General features: G+C 44.7%; 1 protein-coding gene across 1 annotated transcript in view; it reads left to right on the plus strand.

Moving 5' to 3' along the window:
• ONECUT1 (one cut homeobox 1) overlaps positions 1-19932 on the plus strand; it is a 45161-nt gene extending 25229 nt beyond the window's left edge. Inside the window, exon 3 of the mRNA XM_005863980.2 lies at positions 15377-19932. Within this exon, the coding sequence (XP_005864042.1) occupies positions 15377-15666 (290 nt within the window). The 3' untranslated portion in view covers positions 15667-19932. The remainder of the gene's footprint in view (positions 1-15376) is intronic.
• The last annotated feature ends 2369 nt before the right edge of the window (positions 19933-22301 follow it).

The following is a 22301-nucleotide window of genomic DNA, read 5'->3' on the forward strand; positions in this document are numbered from 1 at the left end:
GCAAAGCGAGCACGTGGCCAGCAGGCGGTGTTGGCTTCGTCTCCTCTGCTGGCATCTCAGCCTCCAGACAATCTGCACAAGAGTCTGCTTCCCGTGCAGGGGCCGCCCTCGCCGTCTCCATTAGTCTTGCTGGAGTTACTTTTCAAATTGTTCATTGTGCTGTGCCCTCTGAATTGGCCACTTAATGGCTTCCTCATTCCCAAAACTATTAGGAGCCCCATCTTATAAAATTATGCCCAGGACAGCAAAATAACTCAAGGTAGATCCGATAACATTATGATCCTGGCATCCGAGCTCTAATCCTGCAGCTGTCCTGGCCCACCCTCTGGCTCTGTGTTCCCCACAGGGTGGGTACTGGCCTGGGAGATGGGCTCAGGGGCAGACCGGCCACGCTCACTTCCGCTGCTCCCCCTTTACGTTTCTTTTGATCCCTAACTGATTTACTGAAATCTGTCTTATTTGCATGCTTGCTCCTTCATATATATTGTTCTGTAGAGTTTACTTTGAAAAGCAGCTTCAAGGGAGGGTCTTTGGGGGCTCAACAGACATGCCATTCATTTGGCTCCATTTCCATCTTATTCTATCAGATACCACAGCTTCCTAGAAGCGCGCCGACCACTGATTGTCCCTTGTCTGGGTGTGTATCCACACCCCCTCCCCAAACCACACGTCTCCTATCCGCCCCTCGTGTAACTAACATAATCTAGAGTTCTCTAAAGGACCTTTATAAATTATGTCTAAGAATAACTTAGGAGTTATTTACGAAGTCCAGTTTCCTGATTATACTGCTTACTAAGCACAGAGGTTTTGTCCCCCTTTTGACCTCATCTGAAGGTGCACTGCCCCAAAGGCCTCTGTGCCCAGTCCCACCCCACCTCTGCTCACCAGGAGGGAGATAGAGTCAGTGGTACCTGGTTCATCTAACAAAAGAGGGGCGTGGACTGGAAGGGTGGCCCAGCCATCCCTAGAATGGGTAGTGCACCCCTCTGACTTCAGGGGGCCGCTTAGGACACAGAAACCAATAGTCCTGGGGATTCTGTACCACCCGCTACTTCCCTTGGGGTTGGAAGTGTTTACACACATCTGGTCATAGAGCTGTAGCCCCTGGGAGGGGCTGTAAGTTATTTAGTCCAATCCCTTCCTTATACAAGGAAGGAAGCTGGATTCTATTTGGTTCAGGGGTTTAATCTAGTCATTCAGCTAATTAATGACCAAGCCAGAGCCCAGAGTTTCTGACAACCAGTGCAGAAGCGTCCTCCCTCAGAGACCAGGAGTGTGGAGAACGCTCCAACCACACCTGGACCCTCAGTGCACTTGTAGTGAGTGCACGCGGAAGCATCACAGCTCCACTGCCCCAGGAAGACAGCTGCCCTCTGAGCCATGGCGCTGCCCTCTGAGCCATGGCTCCATCCTCTGAGGCAGCCAGTGCAGGGACAAATAAATAAGTTGTCCTACAATTTTAATAAAGAAGTAGAAACTCACTAAACATACAAATTAACTATTGTTTAATGGCTCGGAGACCTAGGCAGGCAAATGCTTAACTGTTCGCAGGGTCTGTGGGAGTGGACTTGTAAATGTCTTCATCTATGAAGCTCAAAGATTCAGAAAGTGAAAGTACTGTGGGAATGTGAGTGTATGTTTATCACCTGCATGCAGATGGGTGTGGATCTGCATTCTCTGCAGCACTGGCTGATGTCCCTGCAGAGCCAGTGCCTGCTGTCTTCGAGAAGCCATAAGGATGGAGAAGATGCAGTGGAAAAGTAAACATTGTGGGTAAATATTTTAAAGACAGACTACAGTTACCTTGGAAAAAATTTTAAATCCTCACCCGAGGATATGTTTATTGATTTTAGAGAGAGGACGGGAGAGAGAAACATGGGTCGGTTGCCTACTGTATGTGCCCTGATCAGGAATGGAATCAACAGCCAACTGAGCCACCTGGAGGGGGCTACCTTGGAAACTTTTTAATAGACTTTGGAAACCAGGAGACACTGCAACCATCCATTCATCGACTCACAGGGCTTTCATGCCGGCAGGGGACCTAGAGCACTGCCTGTTCATTTAAAGGATGCCAAGAAAGAGACCAAGTGATGCGTCCAAGTTCATTCCACAGGCTGGAGACAAAGCAAAGGTCCCAGCCTGCTGTGTCAATTCAATAGGTAAACTTGCACCTTGACTAAAGAAGGAAGAAAGCACCTTGCCGGTGTGGCTTGAGCATCCACCCATGCACCAAGAGGTCCCTGGTTCCATTCTCAGTCAGGGCACATGCCTGGGCTGTGTGCTTGATTCCCCACTAGGGTGCAGGAGGCAGCTGATCATCAGTGTTTCTATCTCTCCCTCTTCCTTCCTTTCTAAAAATCAATAAAAATATTTTTTTAAAAAAAAAAAGAAGGAAGAAAGTATCAGAAAATTAATTTGCAAACAACTAGATTACTCCTCAAGGGTTTAGAGTTTTAATAATTACTTCAACATATGTTATCTTGTTTAATGCTTATTATAATCCTGTGCAGGAAGACAGCTGCCCTCTGAGCCATGGCTCCATCCTCTGAGGCAGCCAGTGCAGGGACAAATAAATAAGTTGTCCTACAATTTTAATAAAGAAGTAGAAACTCGCTAAACATACAAATTAACTATTGTTTAATGGCTCGGAGACATAGGCAGGCAAATGCTTAACTGTTCGCAGGGTCTGTGGGAGTAGACTTGTAAATGTCTTCATCTATGAAGCTCAAAGATTCAGAAAGTGAAAGTACTGTGGGAATGTGAGTGTATGTTTATCACCTGATGGGTGTGGATCTGCATTCTCTGCAGCACTGGCTGATGTCCCTGCAGAGCCAGTGCCTGCTGTCTTCGAGAAGCCATAAGGATGGAGAAGATGCAGTGGAAAAGTAAACATTGTGGGTAAATATTTTAAAGACAGACTACAGTTACCTTGGAAAAAATTTTAAATCCTCACCCGAGGATATGTTTATTGATTTTAGAGAGAGGACGGGAGAGAGAAACATGGGTCGGTTGCCTACTGTATGTGCCCTGATCAGGAATGGAATCAACAGCCAACTGAGCCACCTGGAGGGGGCTACCTTGGAAACTTTTTAATAGACTTTGGAAACCAGGAGACACTGCAACCATCCATTCATCGACTCAAAGGGCTTTCATGCCGGCAGGGGACCTAGAGCACTGCCTGTTCATTTAAAGGATGCCAAGAAAGAGACCAAGTGATGCGTCCAAGTTCATTCCACAGGCTGGAGACAAAGCAAAGGTCCCAGCCTGCTGTGTCAATTCAATAGGTAAACTTGCACCTTGACTAAAGAAGGAAGAAAGCACCTTGCCGGTGTGGCTTGAGCATCCACCCATGCACCAAGAGGTCCCTGGTTCCATTCTCAGTCAGGGCACATGCCTGGGCTGTGTGCTTGATTCCCCACTAGGGTGCAGGAGGCAGCTGATCATCAGTGTTTCTATCTCTCCCTCTTCCTTCCTTTCTAAAAATCAATAAAAATATTTTTTTAAAAAAAAAAAGAAGGAAGAAAGTATCAGAAAATTAATTTGCAAACAACTAGATTACTCCTCAAGGGTTTAGAGTTTTAATAATTACTTCAACATATGTTATCTTGTTTAATGCTTATTATAATCCTGTGAGGAAAGAAGGCCATTCCCTCTGTTTGCAGCTGAGTGAACTAACGCTCACAGAAGATGAAGGACTTGCCCAATATCACTCATCTATCAGTACCTACAGAGCTGGGACTTGAGCTTGTGTGCTCTGAGTCAAGGTTCATATGAGAAGTTGTATTATAAATCTACCTGGCTTTATAAATGTCTTCCAGGCCGATATGTCTGTGCCCACATATTCCTGGACAAGTTCTTGGCAGACTTTTGTATAGCTTGATCAGCACTTTAGATGTTGTAAAGTCTTTTATGTCATTAAATTGGAGAAATGGATAGAAGTTGGTTACACAAACACTTGGCTGAGAGCTGAGTCTAGGATATTATTGTATGCCATCTATACTAATAAAAGGGTAATATGCTAATTAGACCAGGTAGACCAGACGTCTTCTGGACGTTCTTCCAGACAAAGCCGTGGCAGCTGCGAGGGCTGAGAAGGCCTGGCAGCTGCGGCAGCTGTGAGGGCCCAGAAGGGCCGGTGGCTGGCAGTGGCAGCAGCAGCAGGGTGATGGGGCGACGCCTTCCCCTGATCGGACCGGTTGTCTCCCGTAGAGGGAGGCCAGACTGTGGCTTAGGCCCACATCCCGTGGGAAGTGAGCCTAAGCTGTCAGTAGGACATCCCCTGAGGGCTGCCGGACTGTGAGAGGGGGCAGGCCAGGCTGAGGGACCGCCCCCCCCCAAGTGCACGAATTTTCGTGCACCAGGCCTCTAGTGTTTTATAAAATGTGTTCTAAGGCCAGGCTTCATATGTTCTATCTAGTGAAGGACTAGTTTGTTTCTAATTTCCATCTGTCCTGGATCAATAATTTTCATAATACCCCGAGGATATGTTTATTGATTTTAGAGAGAGGACGGGAGAGAGAAACATGGATCGGTTGCCTACTGTATGTGCCTGACCAGGGGTCAAACCCACAACCTAGGTATGTGCCCTGATCAGGAATGGAATCCATAACCAACTGAGCCACCTGGTCGGGGCTATCTTGGAAACTTTTTAATAGACTTTGGAAACCAGGAGACACTGCAACCATCCATTCATCGACTCACAGGGCTTTCATGCCGGCAGGGGACCTAGAGCACTGCCTGTTCATTTAAAGGATGCCAAGAAAGAGACCAAGTGATGCGTCCAAGTTCATTCCACAGGCTGGAGACAAAGCAAAGGTCCCAGCCTGCTGTGTCAATTCAATAGGTAAACTTGCACCTTGACTAAAGAAGGAAGAAAGCACCTTGCCGGTGTGGCTTGAGCATCCACCCATGCACCAAGAGGTCCCTGGTTCCATTCTCAGTCAGGGCACATGCCTGGGCTGTGTGCTTGATTCCCCACTAGGGTGCAGGAGGCAGCTGATCATCAGTGTTTCTATCTCTCCCTCTTCCTTCCTTTCTAAAAATCAATAAAAATATTTTTTTAAAAAAAAAAAGAAGGAAGAAAGTATCAGAAAATTAATTTGCAAACAACTAGATTACTCCTCAAGGGTTTAGAGTTTTAATAATTACTTCAACATATGTTATCTTGTTTAATGCTTATTATAATCCTGTGAGGAAAGAAGGCCATTCCCTCTGTTTGCAGCTGAGTGAACTAACGCTCACAGAAGATGAAGGACTTGCCCAATATCACTCATCTATCAGTACCTACAGAGCTGGGACTTGAGCTTGTGTGCTCTGAGTCAAGGTTCATATGAGAAGTTGTATTATAAATCTACCTGGCTTTATAAATGTCTTCCAGGCCGATATGTCTGTGCCCACATATTCCTGGACAAGTTCTTGGCAGACTTTTGTATAGCTTGATCAGCACTTTAGATGTTGTAAAGTCTTTTATGTCATTAAATTGGAGAAATGGATAGAAGTTGGTTACACAAACACTTGGCTGAGAGCTGAGTCTAGGATATTATTGTATGCCATCTATACTAATAAAAGGGTAATATGCTAATTAGACCAGGTAGACCAGACGTCTTCTGGACGTTCTTCCAGACAAAGCCGTGGCAGCTGCGAGGGCTGAGAAGGCCTGGCAGCTGCGGCAGCTGTGAGGGCCCAGAAGGGCCGGTGGCTGGCAGTGGCAGCAGCAGCAGGGTGATGGGGCGACGCCTTCCCCTGATCGGACCGGTTGTCTCCCGTAGAGGGAGGCCAGACTGTGGCTTAGGCCCACATCCCGTGGGAAGTGAGCCTAAGCTGTCAGTAGGACATCCCCTGAGGGCTGCCGGACTGTGAGAGGGGGCAGGCCAGGCTGAGGGACCGCCCCCCCCCAAGTGCACGAATTTTCGTGCACCAGGCCTCTAGTGTTTTATAAAATGTGTTCTAAGGCCAGGCTTCATATGTTCTATCTAGTGAAGGACTAGTTTGTTTCTAATTTCCATCTGTCCTGGACCAATAATTTTCATAATACAATAAAAATGTATTACTAGAACAATGATCACATACTTGAATGTTGCAGTAATGTCAAACTGCTACAAAACTTTCTAATGGCTATTTCTCAGTTTTCTGTACTGACCTTGCTTCATGTTAGTAACAGTTCCCAAACCAGCAGGGGGTCTGCCAACCACATGCTGAGAAACACTGTTCTCAGCAACGCCGTTCATTCCTGAGAGGAATTCTCTGAATAAAGAGTTCCTTAGTCAAATAAGTTTGAGAGACTCCATAAACTAGAAAGTATCAGTGCACATTGGCATATTGAAGATTCTGAGAAGTCCTACATTAAAGAGCTTGTTTAATCATCAATTACTTAAGCCTTTCCCCAACTCACTGACCTCAAAACTCATTGTTCATGAAATGAAATATCTTTCCACATCCTGCAGAATTCATATTTCGTGAAATATCCTTGGGTCTGTCTTGCCAACTATGGATAATGCCCAGACCCCAGGTATGCCTGAAATGAAAGCCTCTATCCTTTGCCCTCACCCTCATGTGTTTTCTTTTAAACATTTAAAAAATATATATTTTTATTGATTTCAGAGAGAAAGGGAGAAGGAGAGACAAACATCAATGATGAGAGAATCATTGATCGGCTGCCTCTGGCATGCCCCCCACCGGTGATCGAACCTGCAACTCGGGCATGTGCCCTGACTGAGAATCAAACAGGGACCTCCTGGTTCATAGGTTGATGCTCAACCACTGAGCAACACTTGCCGAGCTCATGTGTTACCTTCTTTTTAAAGTTTAAATTCTTTATTGTTTAAAATATTACATACGTCTCCCTTCCCCCCACCCCCCATTGACCTCTCCTCATCCGCTCCCACCCCCTAGCACATGCCCTCACTCCCCTACTGTCTTTGTCCATGGGTTATGCTTATATGCATGCATACAAGTCATTTGGTTGATCTCTTACCCCCACACCCCCACCCCACCTTCCCTCTGCAGTTTGACAGTCTGTTCAATGCTTCTGTGTCTCTGGATCTATTTTTGTTCATCAGTTTATGTTGTTCATTTATTCCACAAATGAGTGAGATCATGCAATATATGTGATATTTATCTTTCTCCAACTGGCTTATTTTGCTTAGCATATTGCTCTCCAGCTCCATCCATGCTGTTGAAAATGGTAAGAGTTCTTTCTTCTTTCTTTTTTACAGCATCGTAGTATTCCATTGTGTAGATGCACCACAGTTTTCTAATCCACTCATCTGCTGATGGGCACTTAGGCTGTTTCCAAATCTTAGCTATTGTAAATTGTGCTGCAATGAATATAGGAGTACATATATCCTTTCTGATTGGTGTTTCTGATTTCTTGGGATATATTCCTAGAAGTAGGATTACTGGGTCAAATGGGAGTTCCATTTTTAACTTTTTACTGTCTTCCATAGTGGCTGCATCAGTCTGCATTCCCACCAGCAGTGCACGAGGGTTCCTTTTTCTCCAAATCCTCGCCAGCACTTGTCAATTGTTGATTTGTTGATGATAGCCATTCTGACAGGTGTGAGATGGTACTGCATTGTTGTTTTGATTTGCATCTCTTGGATGATTAGTGACTTTTTCATATGTCTCTTGGCCTTCTGTATGCCCTCTTTCGAAAAGTGTCTAAGTCCTTTGCCCATTTTTGATTGGCTTGTTTATCTTCCTTTTGTTAAGTTGTATGAGTTCCCTATAAATTTTGGAGATTAAATCCTTATCAGATGTAACATTGGCAAATATGTTCTCCCATACAGTGGGCTCTCTTATTGTTTTGTTGCTTGTTTATTTCCTTTTGTTAAGTTGTATGAGTTCCCTATAAATTTTGGAGATTAAATCCTTATCAGATGTAACATTGGCAAATATGTTCTCCCATACAGTGGGCTCTCTTATTGTTTTGTTCATGGTTGCATGTGTTACCTTAAAAAAATTCTTTATACTCTTTTGTTTATAGTGCACATAGTCATACTCTGCCTTCTACCGACTTCCATGCCTACTTCTGCTTCCCACAGAGGACTTGCTGTGGGTGATGTCACCCATAAAGAAGGTCACAGGAACCTGTCTGAGACAGCTCCCACCACACTTTGCCACTGCATCTTGAAAATATATTTGCTTGCCCACCTTCACAAAGGTGACTCATGTTACTCTTCAGTATTACACAAACAAGAGGAATCCTCTTCCTGTAAATCCAGCTCTATGGGAAATGCTTGTCTATTTTTCATCAAAACTGTATACCCACACCGTGAAACTTTCCTCTAAAACACATGTTGTTCCCTATGCAGCAGTACCTCTTGTCATGTTCCACTCACACTTCCTCCTCTCTCTCTCTCTCTCTCTCTCTCTCCCCCCCCAGTTGGTGGTTTCCCACCTTATAATAGGTAATTTTCTATGGAAATTCCAAATCATTGCTCTCACTCATATTCTCTTAACAGTCCTAACAACTATAGTTCTGTAAAGCTTCTAGAAGTATGATTTTATTTCTGAGGGTAATTCCTCCTAGCCTCCTTGTTGAGATCACCCAGGGAGTCTCAACAAGCTTTTTTTTTTTTTTTTGCCTTTGAAATTGTCTTTATTTCTGCTCATTCCTTTACAACCATCCACCCGAGGATTAACTCCCACAGATGCACCTCGAGCCCAAATCCCCAACCCCTCCCCAAGCAACCCAGATGCATGTTTCTGATAGTAGGACACTTTGCCTTTGAGGTCCCATGAACTCCCCAACCTTTGTCCCTGCAATCCTGTACCCGGGCTGGGTCCCTCCCTTTCCACATTCACACTGAGCATGAACATGAAACGTGAGTGGCCCCGCACACTGCACCCCGGTCCGAGGTTTCAGATTCCAGGGGCCCAGAAGGAAGCCCTTGTTAGGTGCACCTGGTGAGCAGGGTCACTACAGGGGCACATCACGGGCTCCATGTCAAGAAAATGCCACGTCACAGAAGTCCCCAGAGCTAAAGTACTTGGTGTCAAGACCGATGGTCCTGGGTTGTCCTAACTCCCTCAGTGTCTCCGTGAGCTCAGCCTGGATCAGGGCAACTGTCTCCTGGTCCACAGTCTCGTGGGTCCTGTAACACTCCAGGGGGACGGGGTACAGCTCGCGCTCTAAACTGCGCAGCCCGGCTGTGTAGCGCAGCAGCTTCTTTATGGTGGCCACTGAGAGGGGGTTTTCAGTGATGGTGAAGTCCCTGAGCTGGTGACAGCAGCTCAGGACAGGCAGGATGGCCTGCAGGATGGCCTCGACTTGGGAGTCCACCATCGCACAGTTATCCAGGTGCAGGTCCTGGAGGGTGGGTGCCACTGCCTCCAGCAGAGCTCGGAGGGGCTCGGGACTAAAATCGGTGAGGTTGGCGCCATAGAGACACAGGGACTTCAGCTGCCTGAGGTTGGGGCACTGGAACAGGCGTGTCAAGTCTGATTGCGTCAGCTGCCAGCAATCCCATATGGAGAGTTTGTCCAAGGGGGTCTGCAGGCACCTGAGCATCTGGTCCAGACGGTCTTGGAGGAAGGAGGGAGAGTCCAAGTAGAGCTTCTTGAGGTGCTTCAGCTTCTGCATCTGGGAGAGGAATTGGGAAAAGTATCCTTGCTCCTCCTGCTCCTCCCTTTCCCTCTCCTCTTCCTCCTCCCACTCCTGCTCCTCCCTCTCCCACTCCTCTTCGTCCTTCCACTGCTGCTCCTTTTCCTCCCTCTCCCACAAATATTCCTCCTCCAAGGCCTGCTTCTTTTCCTTCTGTTCCTCTTGCTCCTCCTCCTCCTGCACTTCCTCCTCCTCCTCCATTTCCTCCTCCTCATTCTCCCCCTCAGCTAACACCTTGATGTGACAGAGAGCGAGACTCTGCAGGTTACTCATCTGACCCAGGTAGAGAGCTAATGTCCCCAGAGTGGGCAGGTCCCAGGTGCAGTCCACTTCCACCTCCTGGATGCAGTCCAGCCGCACCCTATCCAAGACCTTCCTGGTCCTCTGGAAGGGCAATTCCAAAAAATTCAGCGTCTTGCAGCACAGGTGTACCGACCCTTTTCTCTGCTGGGCCCATTGGATGATGTACATGAAAAACTTAACCCTGGCCATTTCACTGAAGTCAAGGTCTAGGAACACCTCCAAGGGAGCCAAGGGGTGCTCCATGTTGGGGCTGGAGCAGTGCACAGCCACTGGTCCTGTCTGAGAGCACTTCCAGGTGCTGTGTCCACACCACATTCTCCAGAGGTTGACATCCATGTTCCTTAAATCCAGCACCCGCAGTTTCCACCTCCTGGGGCGATCCTCTTGGGCAAGCAGACCGTCAAGCCCCTCCAACACTGCTTTTAAGATCATGACTGGAGGCAGCCTCATCAAGCTCCCAAGAGGGAGGACAGGGAAGGGCCAGGCTTGCACCAAAACCTTCAGGAGCTTCCGCATTCTCCTCCGGCAGGCCTGAATGAACAGCGGCGGGAAGAGCTCAGCAGGCAGGTACTCCAGAGCTGCGATGGCTGAGGCCTGGTCCCTCAGCAGGCTCTCTCCTGTCAGCCACAGGAGTGTGGGTGGGGTCCGGATGCTCATCTTCAAGGTGCTCAGAAAGGAATCCTGCAGAAACGTCTGCAGTGACCGGGTTGGCTGGGGCTCAGATCTCAGACCTGGTGGAGAAGCACAGCACTGACTGCACAGCTGGAGGGCTCTGAATTTCTCCTCTGGTGCCTGAGGCTTTTATACACCTGCTCAAATGCTAACAGCCGATCAGAAACCTCAGTCTCCACCCCTTTATTCTAAAGGGATTATTGCCTCTCTTCAGATTAATGGATTGAGAGAAAGTTAGGGAGGGCCAAGGTTGAAGCCTGGCTCATGGATTCCTTTCACAGACACTGACTGAGGTTGACTGATGGCCCCTAGTTGTCAACAAGCTTTAGTCCACTCTCTATTCTACCAATATCTCTGCTTTCTTGTTCAATGACTCCAACTTCCACACGGAGTTCTTTCCAGAAATACCACATGCATTTAGTCACAGTCACCCCCTCCACTACCCACATGGTACTGAGCTCCCCTTAGAGCCAGGCACTATGCTAGGAGGCCCTGGAATACAGAACAAGTCAGCCAGGCTCTCTGCTCTGGGGGAATTTTACTCCCAGGTGTTTTTTGTTTGTTGTTGTTGTTTTTATTTCAGAGAGGAAGGGAGAGGGAGAGACAGATAGAAACATCAATGATGAGAGAGGATCACTGATGGACTGCCTCCTGCATGCCCCGCACCGGGGATCGAGCCCACAACCTCGGCATGTGCCCTTGACTGGAATCGAACCCAGGACCTTTCAGTCCACAGGCCGACACTCTATCCACTGAGCCAAACCAGCTAGGGCTACTCCCAGGTTCTAATATTGTGATGTCTGCAATGCTTGAGAGCTCAAGGCAGGAACTTCCAAACTGTTTCCCCAACATTAGTGTTGTGTGAGACATTAATAAACAGTCCCCACCAAAAAGGATTCTGGTTAAGAAAATTTGGGAAACAGAATTACACGTGCTAACACGTATTAGGAATTTTGAGGAGTTTTTGTAAGTGTACTTGACCTGCAAACCATCTTTCCAAGGAAGTCCTGTTTGAGATATTCCTCTCATACCCTTGGATAAATGCTGGCTCAGGAGTAGCTTTAGCCTGCTCAGTCCTTCCAAGTGCAAGGACCACATAGAAGTCATTCAAGCATACCTCCTGGTTAGGTGGGAAATGGATATCTACGTGATTTCCCTTCACTCTACCTTTTGAATGATAACTAAGCTGAGTCTGCACCCAACACTCAGGTATTTACTTTTCCCCAGGTGTGTGTCATATGTAATTTACCATCTCAGTTTATATTCCTAGCCCAGACCTCTCCCCTTAGCTACACACCACATATATCCTCCTGTCCTGCCGGAAGCCGGTCCATCCTTGCTGCTTAACACAGTCGCTGCAGGGAAGAAACATCGGCACAGCATATGTTTCAAGGGACCTGGCATATATGGCATACTGTTCTTAATATGTTTGCTCACCTTCTTGGCGCTATGTGTTTTAACCAAGGTCACCTCTCCGAGAAAGGTTGTTTCCCCAGGTAGGGATTTTTCCCTGAAGTTAGGGAGGGAATAAAACCCCTTAACTAAATGCCAGGCGGGTAGTTAATCGCTTTAACTATGAACAATCACCCTTAAGATACATAATCTTTACTCCCTGGAATGGAGATAAGAAACGCCCTAACCTTTGGAATAGAAATTGACAGGATTAAAATCAACTGGTATAAATACAGATGTAACAAAACAATAAAACACAGAACTTGGCTGGAGATCCTGGCTAGGCTGCTGATCAACTGAACGCTGTCTCTGTGTCATTCCTTCTTCGAAGACTCTGTCCACACCTTTGGGAACCCCTGGACCTGCTGGGGTTGGACCCCAACACTGTCCTCTGGACAACCACCTAGTGGAGATCTTTAACAAAAGGTCCAGAAAACACTTCAAATTTGTCCCACACAAAAGTGATTACTGCCTTTGTAAAATGCATTTCCCCATCTGCATCGCCTAATGGCCTCCTTACTACCATCCAACCAGAAACCTGGAAGGTGTTCTAAACACCATCCACCCAGTCAAGTTGTCATTAAGTCCTCTTGATTCCTTCTACCTTCCAAGAGGCTCTTGGATTTACTCTCTATATTGCATCCTCAGCTGCATTATCTAATTTGGGGTCCTCACTACAATGGGTCTCTAATGGCTTCCATCTTAGGCTAGGTTTCCTGGGGAAAAGATCTGGTTTTCTGCAACGTACATGCAGGAAGGCTATTGGAGAGAGCTATGGGGAATCACCCCTGTGGGGGTTGGGGGTGGCAGATGTAAGACCAAGCAGAGGGAGAAATTGAATGTCAATGTGGTTACAAGAGTAGCCTCCATCAGTCCTACAGGGTGCTCTTGGAACTGGGTGACCCTTCAGAGTTGTCCCAACTTGATACAAGGGGCTGAGGTTGTATGACCTTAAACCAACACATGTCCACTCTTTTCAACCTCTACCATCCACACCAACCCTTCTTCCTCGACTCCACCCCAAGGTGGCATAACCTTTGGCAAAGGGCAATTCCAAGAATGGACCTCAGCTAAGAGCTGCCAGCCACCAACTCTCCCAGAAGGTGGAAGATTGAGTGCCTTAGCTCTGAGGGGGTTGAGGTGGCATACCACAGCATCCCTATCCCTAATCTTGCTGCTTTTCAACCCACTGTGACACTACTGGAGGAGTTTTACTAAACCCAAATTTAATCACACTACACCCTTACTCATAACCTTCCAATAGTTCCTCCTTACCTACAAGATAAATCAATTATGATCTCTGTCTACCTGTGAAGCCTTGTCTTCCACAGCTTTCCTCCTGCGTGCACTCTTGCCCCACGAATACCAGTCTCCTAATACTTATCAATCCTTCTCGGATGCTGCTGTCCCTGCTGAGTATGAGTGTGTCCCACTTCTCTCACTAGCAAACTCTTATTCATCCTTTAGGGCCCAGTACAAGCACCCCCTCCTCTGTGATGCCTTCCTTAATATCCTCAAGCAGAGGTAATCTCCTGTATACTCTTTTTCTGCTCTTGCAGTTATTTGCTTATGTGACTGACCTCCTTAAGAGCAAAGCCTGTGTTACCTTCACTTTTGAATGTGAGTGAATCAGCCATGTGCATCAGTATTGTATGAAGCTTTGTCTACATGGGCTGACTCAGACTAACTAGAACTGTTGGTCTAGGCAGCTGTTTTTGCAGGGACTTAATCTAGTTGTCCAAGGAGGGCTGTAGGCTGTAGGGGAGGGACTCTGTTTGGGGAAATTCAGCTGGCTTGGTATATATAGCTCTATGCAGTTAATAAATACTTCCCATTGTGTTGGTGCTGTTCTGTCATGTTGGGAAAGGGATGTAGCCAGTGACCTACGGCATATGTCATGAAAGGTACCATGTGGCCTGACTTGCCCCCAAATCTATCTTTTATGAGTGAGGTCTCCCCTCATGTTCAGTCTGAAATTCTTACCCTGTGTTTTCTGACTAGGTCAGTGGTTCCTTCAGGGGGGTGAATGCACTCGAAGGCATGGGCAGGCCGATGCATCTGTAGAAGAGAATTCCTGTGTCTCTTTATTTTTATTTTACCTTTTTTCAAGTTTCCTATATTTCATATATGCTTTATAATGCACATAACATAGTAGTACACATGTATATATACATGCATATACTTTATAAACAAATAGTATTAGGAGTCTACACTCAAATCATTGTTTTACTAAGTAGCATATGGTTAAAAAAAAAATACTTGGATACCCTAGATTGGACTCCAAAGGCTGGAAGCTTCTTCAGCCTTCACCCAGTAGCTTTCCAGCTGATCTGATTGCTGAGCTAATTTGTGCTAATGTGCACTTAAGGTCTTAGGGCAGCGGTTCTCAACCTGTGGGTTGCGACCCCTTTGGCGGTCGGACGACCCTTTCACAGGGGTCGCCTAAGACCATCCTGCATATCAGATATTTACATTATGATTCATAACAGTAGCAACATTACAGTATGAGGTAGCAACGAAAATAATTTTATGGTTGGGTCACAACATGAGGAACTGTATTTAAAGGGCCAGAAGGTTGAGAACCGCTGTCTTAGGGGAACTCTGAAATCTGGGATCTGGAGCAGTTAGGAACGAAAGGTAGGGACAGGCAGAGGAGCAGGGCTACCTGGGGAGAGCACAGAGGCTGCATCTAGTCAGAGATGGTGAGCCATCTCGTAAGGAATTGAGAACCTAGACCACAAAGAGCCAGGAGGTGGAGCGGGAGACGGCAATAGGCTGGGCAGCCAACTGCAGGGTTGAGGGGATATGAAAGGGCAACAGTCCCAACCTCCACGAGGAAGACGCCCACCTGGCTCTCAGTGCGGCTGGAGTTCATATCAGAGTACAGCAAGCCAGACACCACATTGCCTTTATAATGAGTCAAAGCATGGGTATACATATTTTTGGAACACCCTCTATACTATTTCCTATATCCTTACCACCACCCAGCCAGCTCTAGGTATTCTTATATCCATTTTGCAGATGGTGATAAAAAATTCAAACAATAAGTTTGTTTAGCCCAAACCCTATATTCTACAGATGAGGACTGGGAGGCCCAGGTAGGGTTAACTGATTTGCCACAGATAAAATGCAGATACGGTCAAAGCCTCAAAGCCAGAACTCCACCTCCTCCTAATTCTCCATCGTTTTGTTACACTTCCCTGCCAGCCCACCATGGTGCTGAAATCAGAGGTCAGCAGGCAGAAAGCAGGCGTGTGGAACGGCTAACACGTCTTCTTGGCTGCGCCTGTCCACTCCGGCTCTTCCCAGGCAGTTTGTTCTAACGGCCTCTGTGTTTCTTTGCAGCGTGCAAAAGAAAAGAGCAAGAGCACGGGAAGGATAGAGGCAACACCCCCAAAAAGCCCAGGCTGGTCTTCACAGACGTCCAGCGTCGAACTCTACACGCAATATTCAAGGAAAACAAGCGTCCATCCAAAGAATTGCAGATCACCATTTCCCAGCAGCTGGGGTTGGAGCTGAGCACCGTCAGCAACTTCTTCATGAACGCGCGGAGGAGGAGCCTGGACAAATGGCAGGACGAGGGCAGCTCCAATTCAGGCAACTCATCTTCATCAAGCACTTGTACCAAAGCATGAAGGAATAACCACGAACTAAAACCTCGGTGGAAAAGCTTTAAATAAAAGAAATTTTTAAAAGACAAGGACCTCAACATAGCAGGTTTATACTTAGAAATATTTGAAGAAGGAAAAAAAAAAGTGTTATTTATAGTCCAAAGAAACCAAAGACTTAGCTCACCTGCATTCTGACTTTGTTCGGAGACACACACTTCAGCGGGGCGACGACTTGGCAAGAAAAGTTATGAGCAGGAAAACACCACTGGGTCTCACACCTTCGATCCACGATCCTTCTCGCTGTGCTTGGCTGTTTCGTGGTTTGGAGCAGTGATTTTGAGCCATTGAGTGGACATCTTTTAAGATCAGACTTTCTCACCTGTTCCACCGCGCCACAAAGGTGTATGGTGTCTCAGTACTGCGTGTGGGTGCGTGCACTACACACACACACACACACACCACCACCACCACCACCACCATCACCACTACCAGTGGGTGGTCAGGGACTTAGGGCGGGCCTTCAGGAAGGGTTGTGCTGTAGGAGAGCAACCATCAATGTGGGGTTGTCTGAGTTCATTGGATTAGGATGTGATGTCGCTCGTCTAGCCTATTGTTTGAACCTGCCAGGCCCACAACCTAAATGCAGATTCAAACCCAGCAAGGAAAATTTGAATGACACCTAAACTCGTGCATTCTCTTTGTTTGTTAAGGACTGTTCAGATATTTTTTAAGAAATGAAATAAGAGTCCATCCATTTAAAAAAAAAATCACCTAGGTACCAAAGAACACACTTAATATTATAACGCAGGTATTTTATTGCAATGATTTTAATAACCAAAGCTATTTTTACACAAGATACTATGTAAAGTTATACATATGAACTGATCTAGCTGTAATACACATGCCACGTAGAATCATGACTATTATTTATGACTCTTAAAGCATTTGAAATATTTGTTTTCAGAACTGGCAAGAAAGAATGTCGCTCCAGGGAAGCAATTGCTACCATAATAGAGAGTTCGATGCAGGATGCATGTACGCCCAGGTGGCACACTCCCTTTCGGGACCCATAAATGTCACTGAGGTAGACATATGACATGATTCCAGAATCTGTTTATAGCTGGAAAAACCTGGGGATTCTGCCAAAGTAGGATCCCATTTATAAACTAGAAAACTAAGTTCACACAGGGCAGGTAACTAAATTAGAAAATTTGTTTAAAGCAATGCTTTTCGGTAAAAAGACCATGGAATTAAAGGACTCCATACTTAGATTAATTTGACAAATTTGCTTCATGCCTTTGACACCACATATCTTTTAAAAATATTTTATAAACACTCAAAGAGAGCCGACCAATTTTATTATTAAAATGAACTATCTAACATTTGAATAATTCTAACAATACAATCAAACTTATTTAATTGCTAATCTCAAACATTTGATGACTTGGACATGAATAAAAACAGCAGGTCCACCCAAGAACGGTGGGATGTAGAAAAAGCCAGAGTCCTCAGCTGTTTACTTCCTTCAGCACAGCCCCCGGAGCGTACCACATTCTTTCCTGCTACTGCAGTAAGCTGGACATTTTATAACATAGATTCCACTCTCTAACAGGGACATGTAAAAACTAGACCTGAACCTCCAAATATAAACATTTAAATTCCTATTTTCCCAAATCACTTAACCAGGCCTATAGAAATCAAGGCAAAAAGGAAAAAACAAACAAACAAACAAAAAAACAAAAGCAAAAGATAATACAGTTGTACTAGTAGTACCCAAGTGAATCATTTGATTCCCCCCCCTCCCCAAATTCTCTCTGAATTCCATTGAATTATCACTCATATAAGTGGATGTCTTTTGTACTATTGGGTAAAGAACTACATAGTCTTGGTTAATTAGCACATCTAACTAGGAATATAAAATTAAATGTTATCTCAACAATAAGGTGTTTATTGAGAGTCATTAAAATGCTTTAAAACATTAAACCATCTTGTCTAGGTCTAGAAGAGGCAGGCACCTGGAGAGAGGAGGCCGCACCAGCCAGCCACCTGTCTCCTTCGTGTCTGCTGGAGGAGGAAAGGAAGCTGGCACATACTCCCCCTTTCATGAAAGGACGTATTTGCCTTGACACATGTTGTCCGTTTTCTTTCTCTCTCCCCAAATTCCAGCTTAAAAATTTCCCTTCTAAACATGGCACAATTACAATACAGCTATTAAAAGATACCATTTAAATGGCCACCCTCCAAGATTTGCTAAAAATTTAATCTTGTCAATGACATAAAATAAAAGGAAAAAACTGATTAATGTTTTCTCTTTCCAGGAATAGAGGGGACGATGGGTACAGCTACATAATATACTTATAATTTAGCAGGGAGGAAAACCTTATTTATTTAAAATCTGAGAATTTTAAAATCAGGGAGATTCAAGCTGTGTCTACACCCAATCTTACCAAAGTCAATGCCCCAGGAAAAACAAAAGTAGAATTCAGGTGACCACTTTTTTTTGCTTTGATTTTACTACATGACCCTACCCAGTTAATCTAACTGCATTTTAAGTGTTCAACCAATTCTTTTGGTACTGTGTAGACACAATCTCAAAGACTATTACTGCATTTTTAATATTCTCACCATGCTTTTTTTGAAAAATAACCAGTGATTCTATTTGCTAACACCAAAGATAATTTTCATACCAGCATTGAATGTGCACCCATTATGCAATTTCAGGGCCTAGAGATATATTTTCTCACAAACAGATGCACAAATCCAAGCCTGAAAAGCAATGTTTTACTTGACTGTTTAAGCATCTTCACAACCTCTGCTTCTGAGAAATCACAATGGACAAACTCAGCTTCTCACAAGCAATACACTTCTCCCATCAAGTATGACTGCTTCTGTTCTGCTTCTGACTTGCCACAGAGAGAGGAAATGCTTCCGTTCCTGTCTCACTAATTTACGGCTCAGGTTCTAAACCCAACATAACCAAGGTCACATGCTTTTGTTCACCCATCATTTCCCGGCCCTTGAACAAAATTCACCTAAAAACACATCTCACTATTTCATTTGTATGTATATTTATTCCAAAACTGCACTTCAAATAACACATTTTGGATTTGTTTGTTTTTTTCACAGAATGGAAATTAGACTGGTTTTGGCCATAAATCATTTATGTCCTCTCATGACCAAATGCTTCCCTGAAAGGGAGCCAAGAGAAAGAGTGGGAGGTCTGGACACCCCAAAAGCCCAGACTTCGGTAAATGTTCAGGTAAAAGAATTCTGGGTGCCAAGAACTGAGTGTTCCGGTCCCTGGATGCAGCTGGAATAGGCCCCAAAAACCAAAGAAAATGTGTGGGGAAGTTCTAACTGAACATGTCACTCACTCTGCCTCCATCCCCCCAAAAAGCATAATTAATTTTCCAGGAACAAAAGTAAAAGCACTATGCTATGTTTGGACTTATTCTCCACTCCTCCCATCCCCTCCCCCACATTGCTACCCCAGGTGAATGACCCATCTTTGCAGGTTAAATCCAAACTTTACTATACCAAAGAGTCCTAGGACATTTTCACATGAGCTATAAAGGCATTTTCCCTCAAAAAGATCCTCTCTTCTTTGTACATAAAGGATGAAAACTATGCATTTAGCAAACAAAGAGAAAGCACTTCTCCCTTTCCTATCTAGCTGTTTAGGGTGCATTCAAACACCAGAGGCCGTTTTGAGATGCGACTGGCCTTCTGGATTATTCTTGTGGTGTGGTTAGCTTTACAGTGCATTTGGTAACTATTTCCTAAATAGGAAGGACAAAGAAGCAGAAGGTAAGAAATAGCTACTTCCACGTGTTAAAAAAAAAAGAAAAAAAAAAGAAAGAAAAGAAAAAAAGAAAAAAAAAGTGTAAAGATCTACTATTTATAGTGTGAACCAAAGACGCTACCTCACTCGATTTCCATTGGTGATTTTAATCACATTGATATGATACCAAAGAATACCAAAGATATTTTCATGCACGGCCTCCGTCTGCAGAGGGAACTCCACCCCGACCCTTCTCCCACCTCCTCGCCCCTCCTCACTCTTCACTCAGTGTGTAAACTTGTCTTCATTCTTAATAATAATGATACCACAACAATGACAACATTAGGAAATACTACTCTTATGACTGCTAGTTCTACTTGTAAATCTCTAGGCAAACATGTTGCAAACTTTGTAAACTCCTAGGACGAGTGCCTTGCTTGAACCAAAGTGTTAAACCGCTGTTGACCTCTCTCACCTTATACTCTTTGAATACCTCAGCCTCTTAGAAAGGCCACTAATGGAAAGAAAAGGAAAAAAAAAAAAGGAATAATTATTCACCGTGGTGCTTTTTCCGTGCAACCATGCAATGAAACTTTCTTTGATACCAAAGGATGACTTTTTTCCCCCAATTTCTTGCTGAGAAACCAAAGCTCCTCCTCCTCGTTCTCTCTTGAGGTCCCCCCACCTCACCGAGTCCCTTCACCAGGCAGGCCGTGCATCACTTTTACCAATTCCTCCAAATACCTCATAGTAATAACGTTTTAGGGTTACGTTGTATAGAGAGTCTATGTGATAAGGCAGAACTTACTAGTTTGATAATTGTTAAGGTTACTTTGAAAAAAAAAACAACAACAACTTTATAATTCTTATTTATTTTGTAGTTTGTATGTTTGGGATGTCCGCCCCCTCCTTGCTTCGGTTTGGGGTTGATTTTCTTGGCAGAACTGCTCTGTTGCTCAAGGAAGACTTAATTTCTGGATATGTTCCCCGCGTGGGTTAAGGGTTGTGTAAAAACTGCAAGAATGGAATAAGAAATGCTTTTCATTTTGATGGTTACTTATAAAGTTTTGTGTTTCGTAGTAAATTTGTTTCCACAGGGTAAAAAAAAACATATATATATAAATATATATATAATCTCTTTTTTGTGAAACTGGTTTCTATTTTCTCTATAATGTGCTGTGATTTTTTTTAATTTAAGTACATTTTATAAGAGCTTATTTAATCACTGCTTTAATTTATGACTGTGTAGTTTTTAAAATGTATATAGTAGAATCCAAACGGCCAAAGCTTTTATGTTACAATCTTTTTGTTCTTGATGCTAAGATGAGCTGAAGGCGAGAGCTTCTCTTCACTGCAGGGTGTAGCTTTAGCTTTTCTTAGCAGGCACTTCCGTGTGTGTTGTGAACACTGCCAGGCCCCCCTCAGAAAACGTGTACATGCCAAAGTGAGAGTTTCAAGGTCGTCCTTTTTGTCACTTAGAAAGAAGAAAGGCATTATTCGTGTTCTTCCTTTAACTTATTAAATTTTTTTTAAAAGAAAAGATTACCTTGCAGGTTAGACCTGAAATTCCAAAGAATTTAAGACTTGTTTAATGTTCCAAAGCACTGGCATTTGTGAGATACTTTGCTTTTTTTTTTTTTTTTTTGCCATTCGCACGGGTCTGAGAAGTAGAGTGTAAAAACTCAAAGAGACAAGCTAACTTGAATTTGGAAATCCTCTTCAGTTTCACCAAGTTTCTGAATTGCTTCAAGGCAGGGGCAGGGCATGAACACAGTTCCTTTGGCAGAGCTGAGAGGAGTATACGATGGCTTCACACCCTTACAGAGAAAGTCCAGGCTGAGGGCAGCGGACCTGGCTCCTGCCCATCTGCCCTGACTCATGAAAGAAGCAAAACATGATTGTTCAGCCCCAATTACTAGTCCAGTTTAAGGAAAATGTTTCACAGTTACATATTCCAACCCCACATCTGTTTCTTGGAATCTGCTACTCACAATTCCTAACCAATTCTCCTCAAATGTCAGAGAACCTGGCGAATGTACCCCAGGCCTACTTGAGTTTGTCTCTTCTCACTCTTCATCTTGCCACTAGTTTTCATTTCCACACACTAGAGGTGGCCCCGGCCTCGGGCCCCCTTCACCCGGGCTGTTCAGATACTTGGCCCCAAGTTCATTTAGATCAGCACACGCAGACTTCTCAGCCGATTCGCAGCATCCTCAGCAGACCCAGTGCTTTTTGCTGAAGTAAGAGTTGCTTCAGCTACATGGCACACATCCATAGATGTAAATACTTTTCCTCTCAATACAAGAAATTTACATTCTTTTCTTTTGCAGGGGTGTTTGGGGTGGGGAAGGAAAGGGAGGGCTTAGAATCTGGGTCAAATGTTACACTTTCTTAGAAGCATTTTTGTACTCGTTATGTATTTTAATAGGGCAATACGTCTGCTCTGAGTCGCAGGATCATTCAGTGCTCTGTTGGTCAGCATTGACTAATCATGTGTGTTTCATGCAAATGCTGTGCAGTGAGTTACAGAAAAGCCAGGAGAGTGGTGGCGGGAGAAGACTTGGACCCTCAGCGGTGAAACGCTGAACAGAGTGGTATGCACAAGGTCATGTTTCCTGTTTCTGTGTTAGTCTCGATTTTTTGGTGGATGTTCTGCATTTATTACATAATCATTGTGGGCTCATTTTAGATATGCCTTTGGAACCACGTGATGAGTATTTTTTAACAAAATAAACTTTAAAACATTGTCTTCCACTTGCTTCGGTGATCGTCTTCATATCTCCCTGTGTTTTCTCATCCCTTCTGAAGTCAGCCCACCTGTTACTCCCTGAGATCGCCGCTTAACCCTCTTCTCTTTTCAATACACCTTTGACTTTAG

Source organism: Myotis brandtii, unplaced genomic scaffold (assembly GCF_000412655.1).
Source record: "Myotis brandtii unplaced genomic scaffold, ASM41265v1 scaffold182, whole genome shotgun sequence".
Taxonomy (NCBI): Eukaryota; Metazoa; Chordata; class Mammalia; order Chiroptera; family Vespertilionidae; genus Myotis; species Myotis brandtii.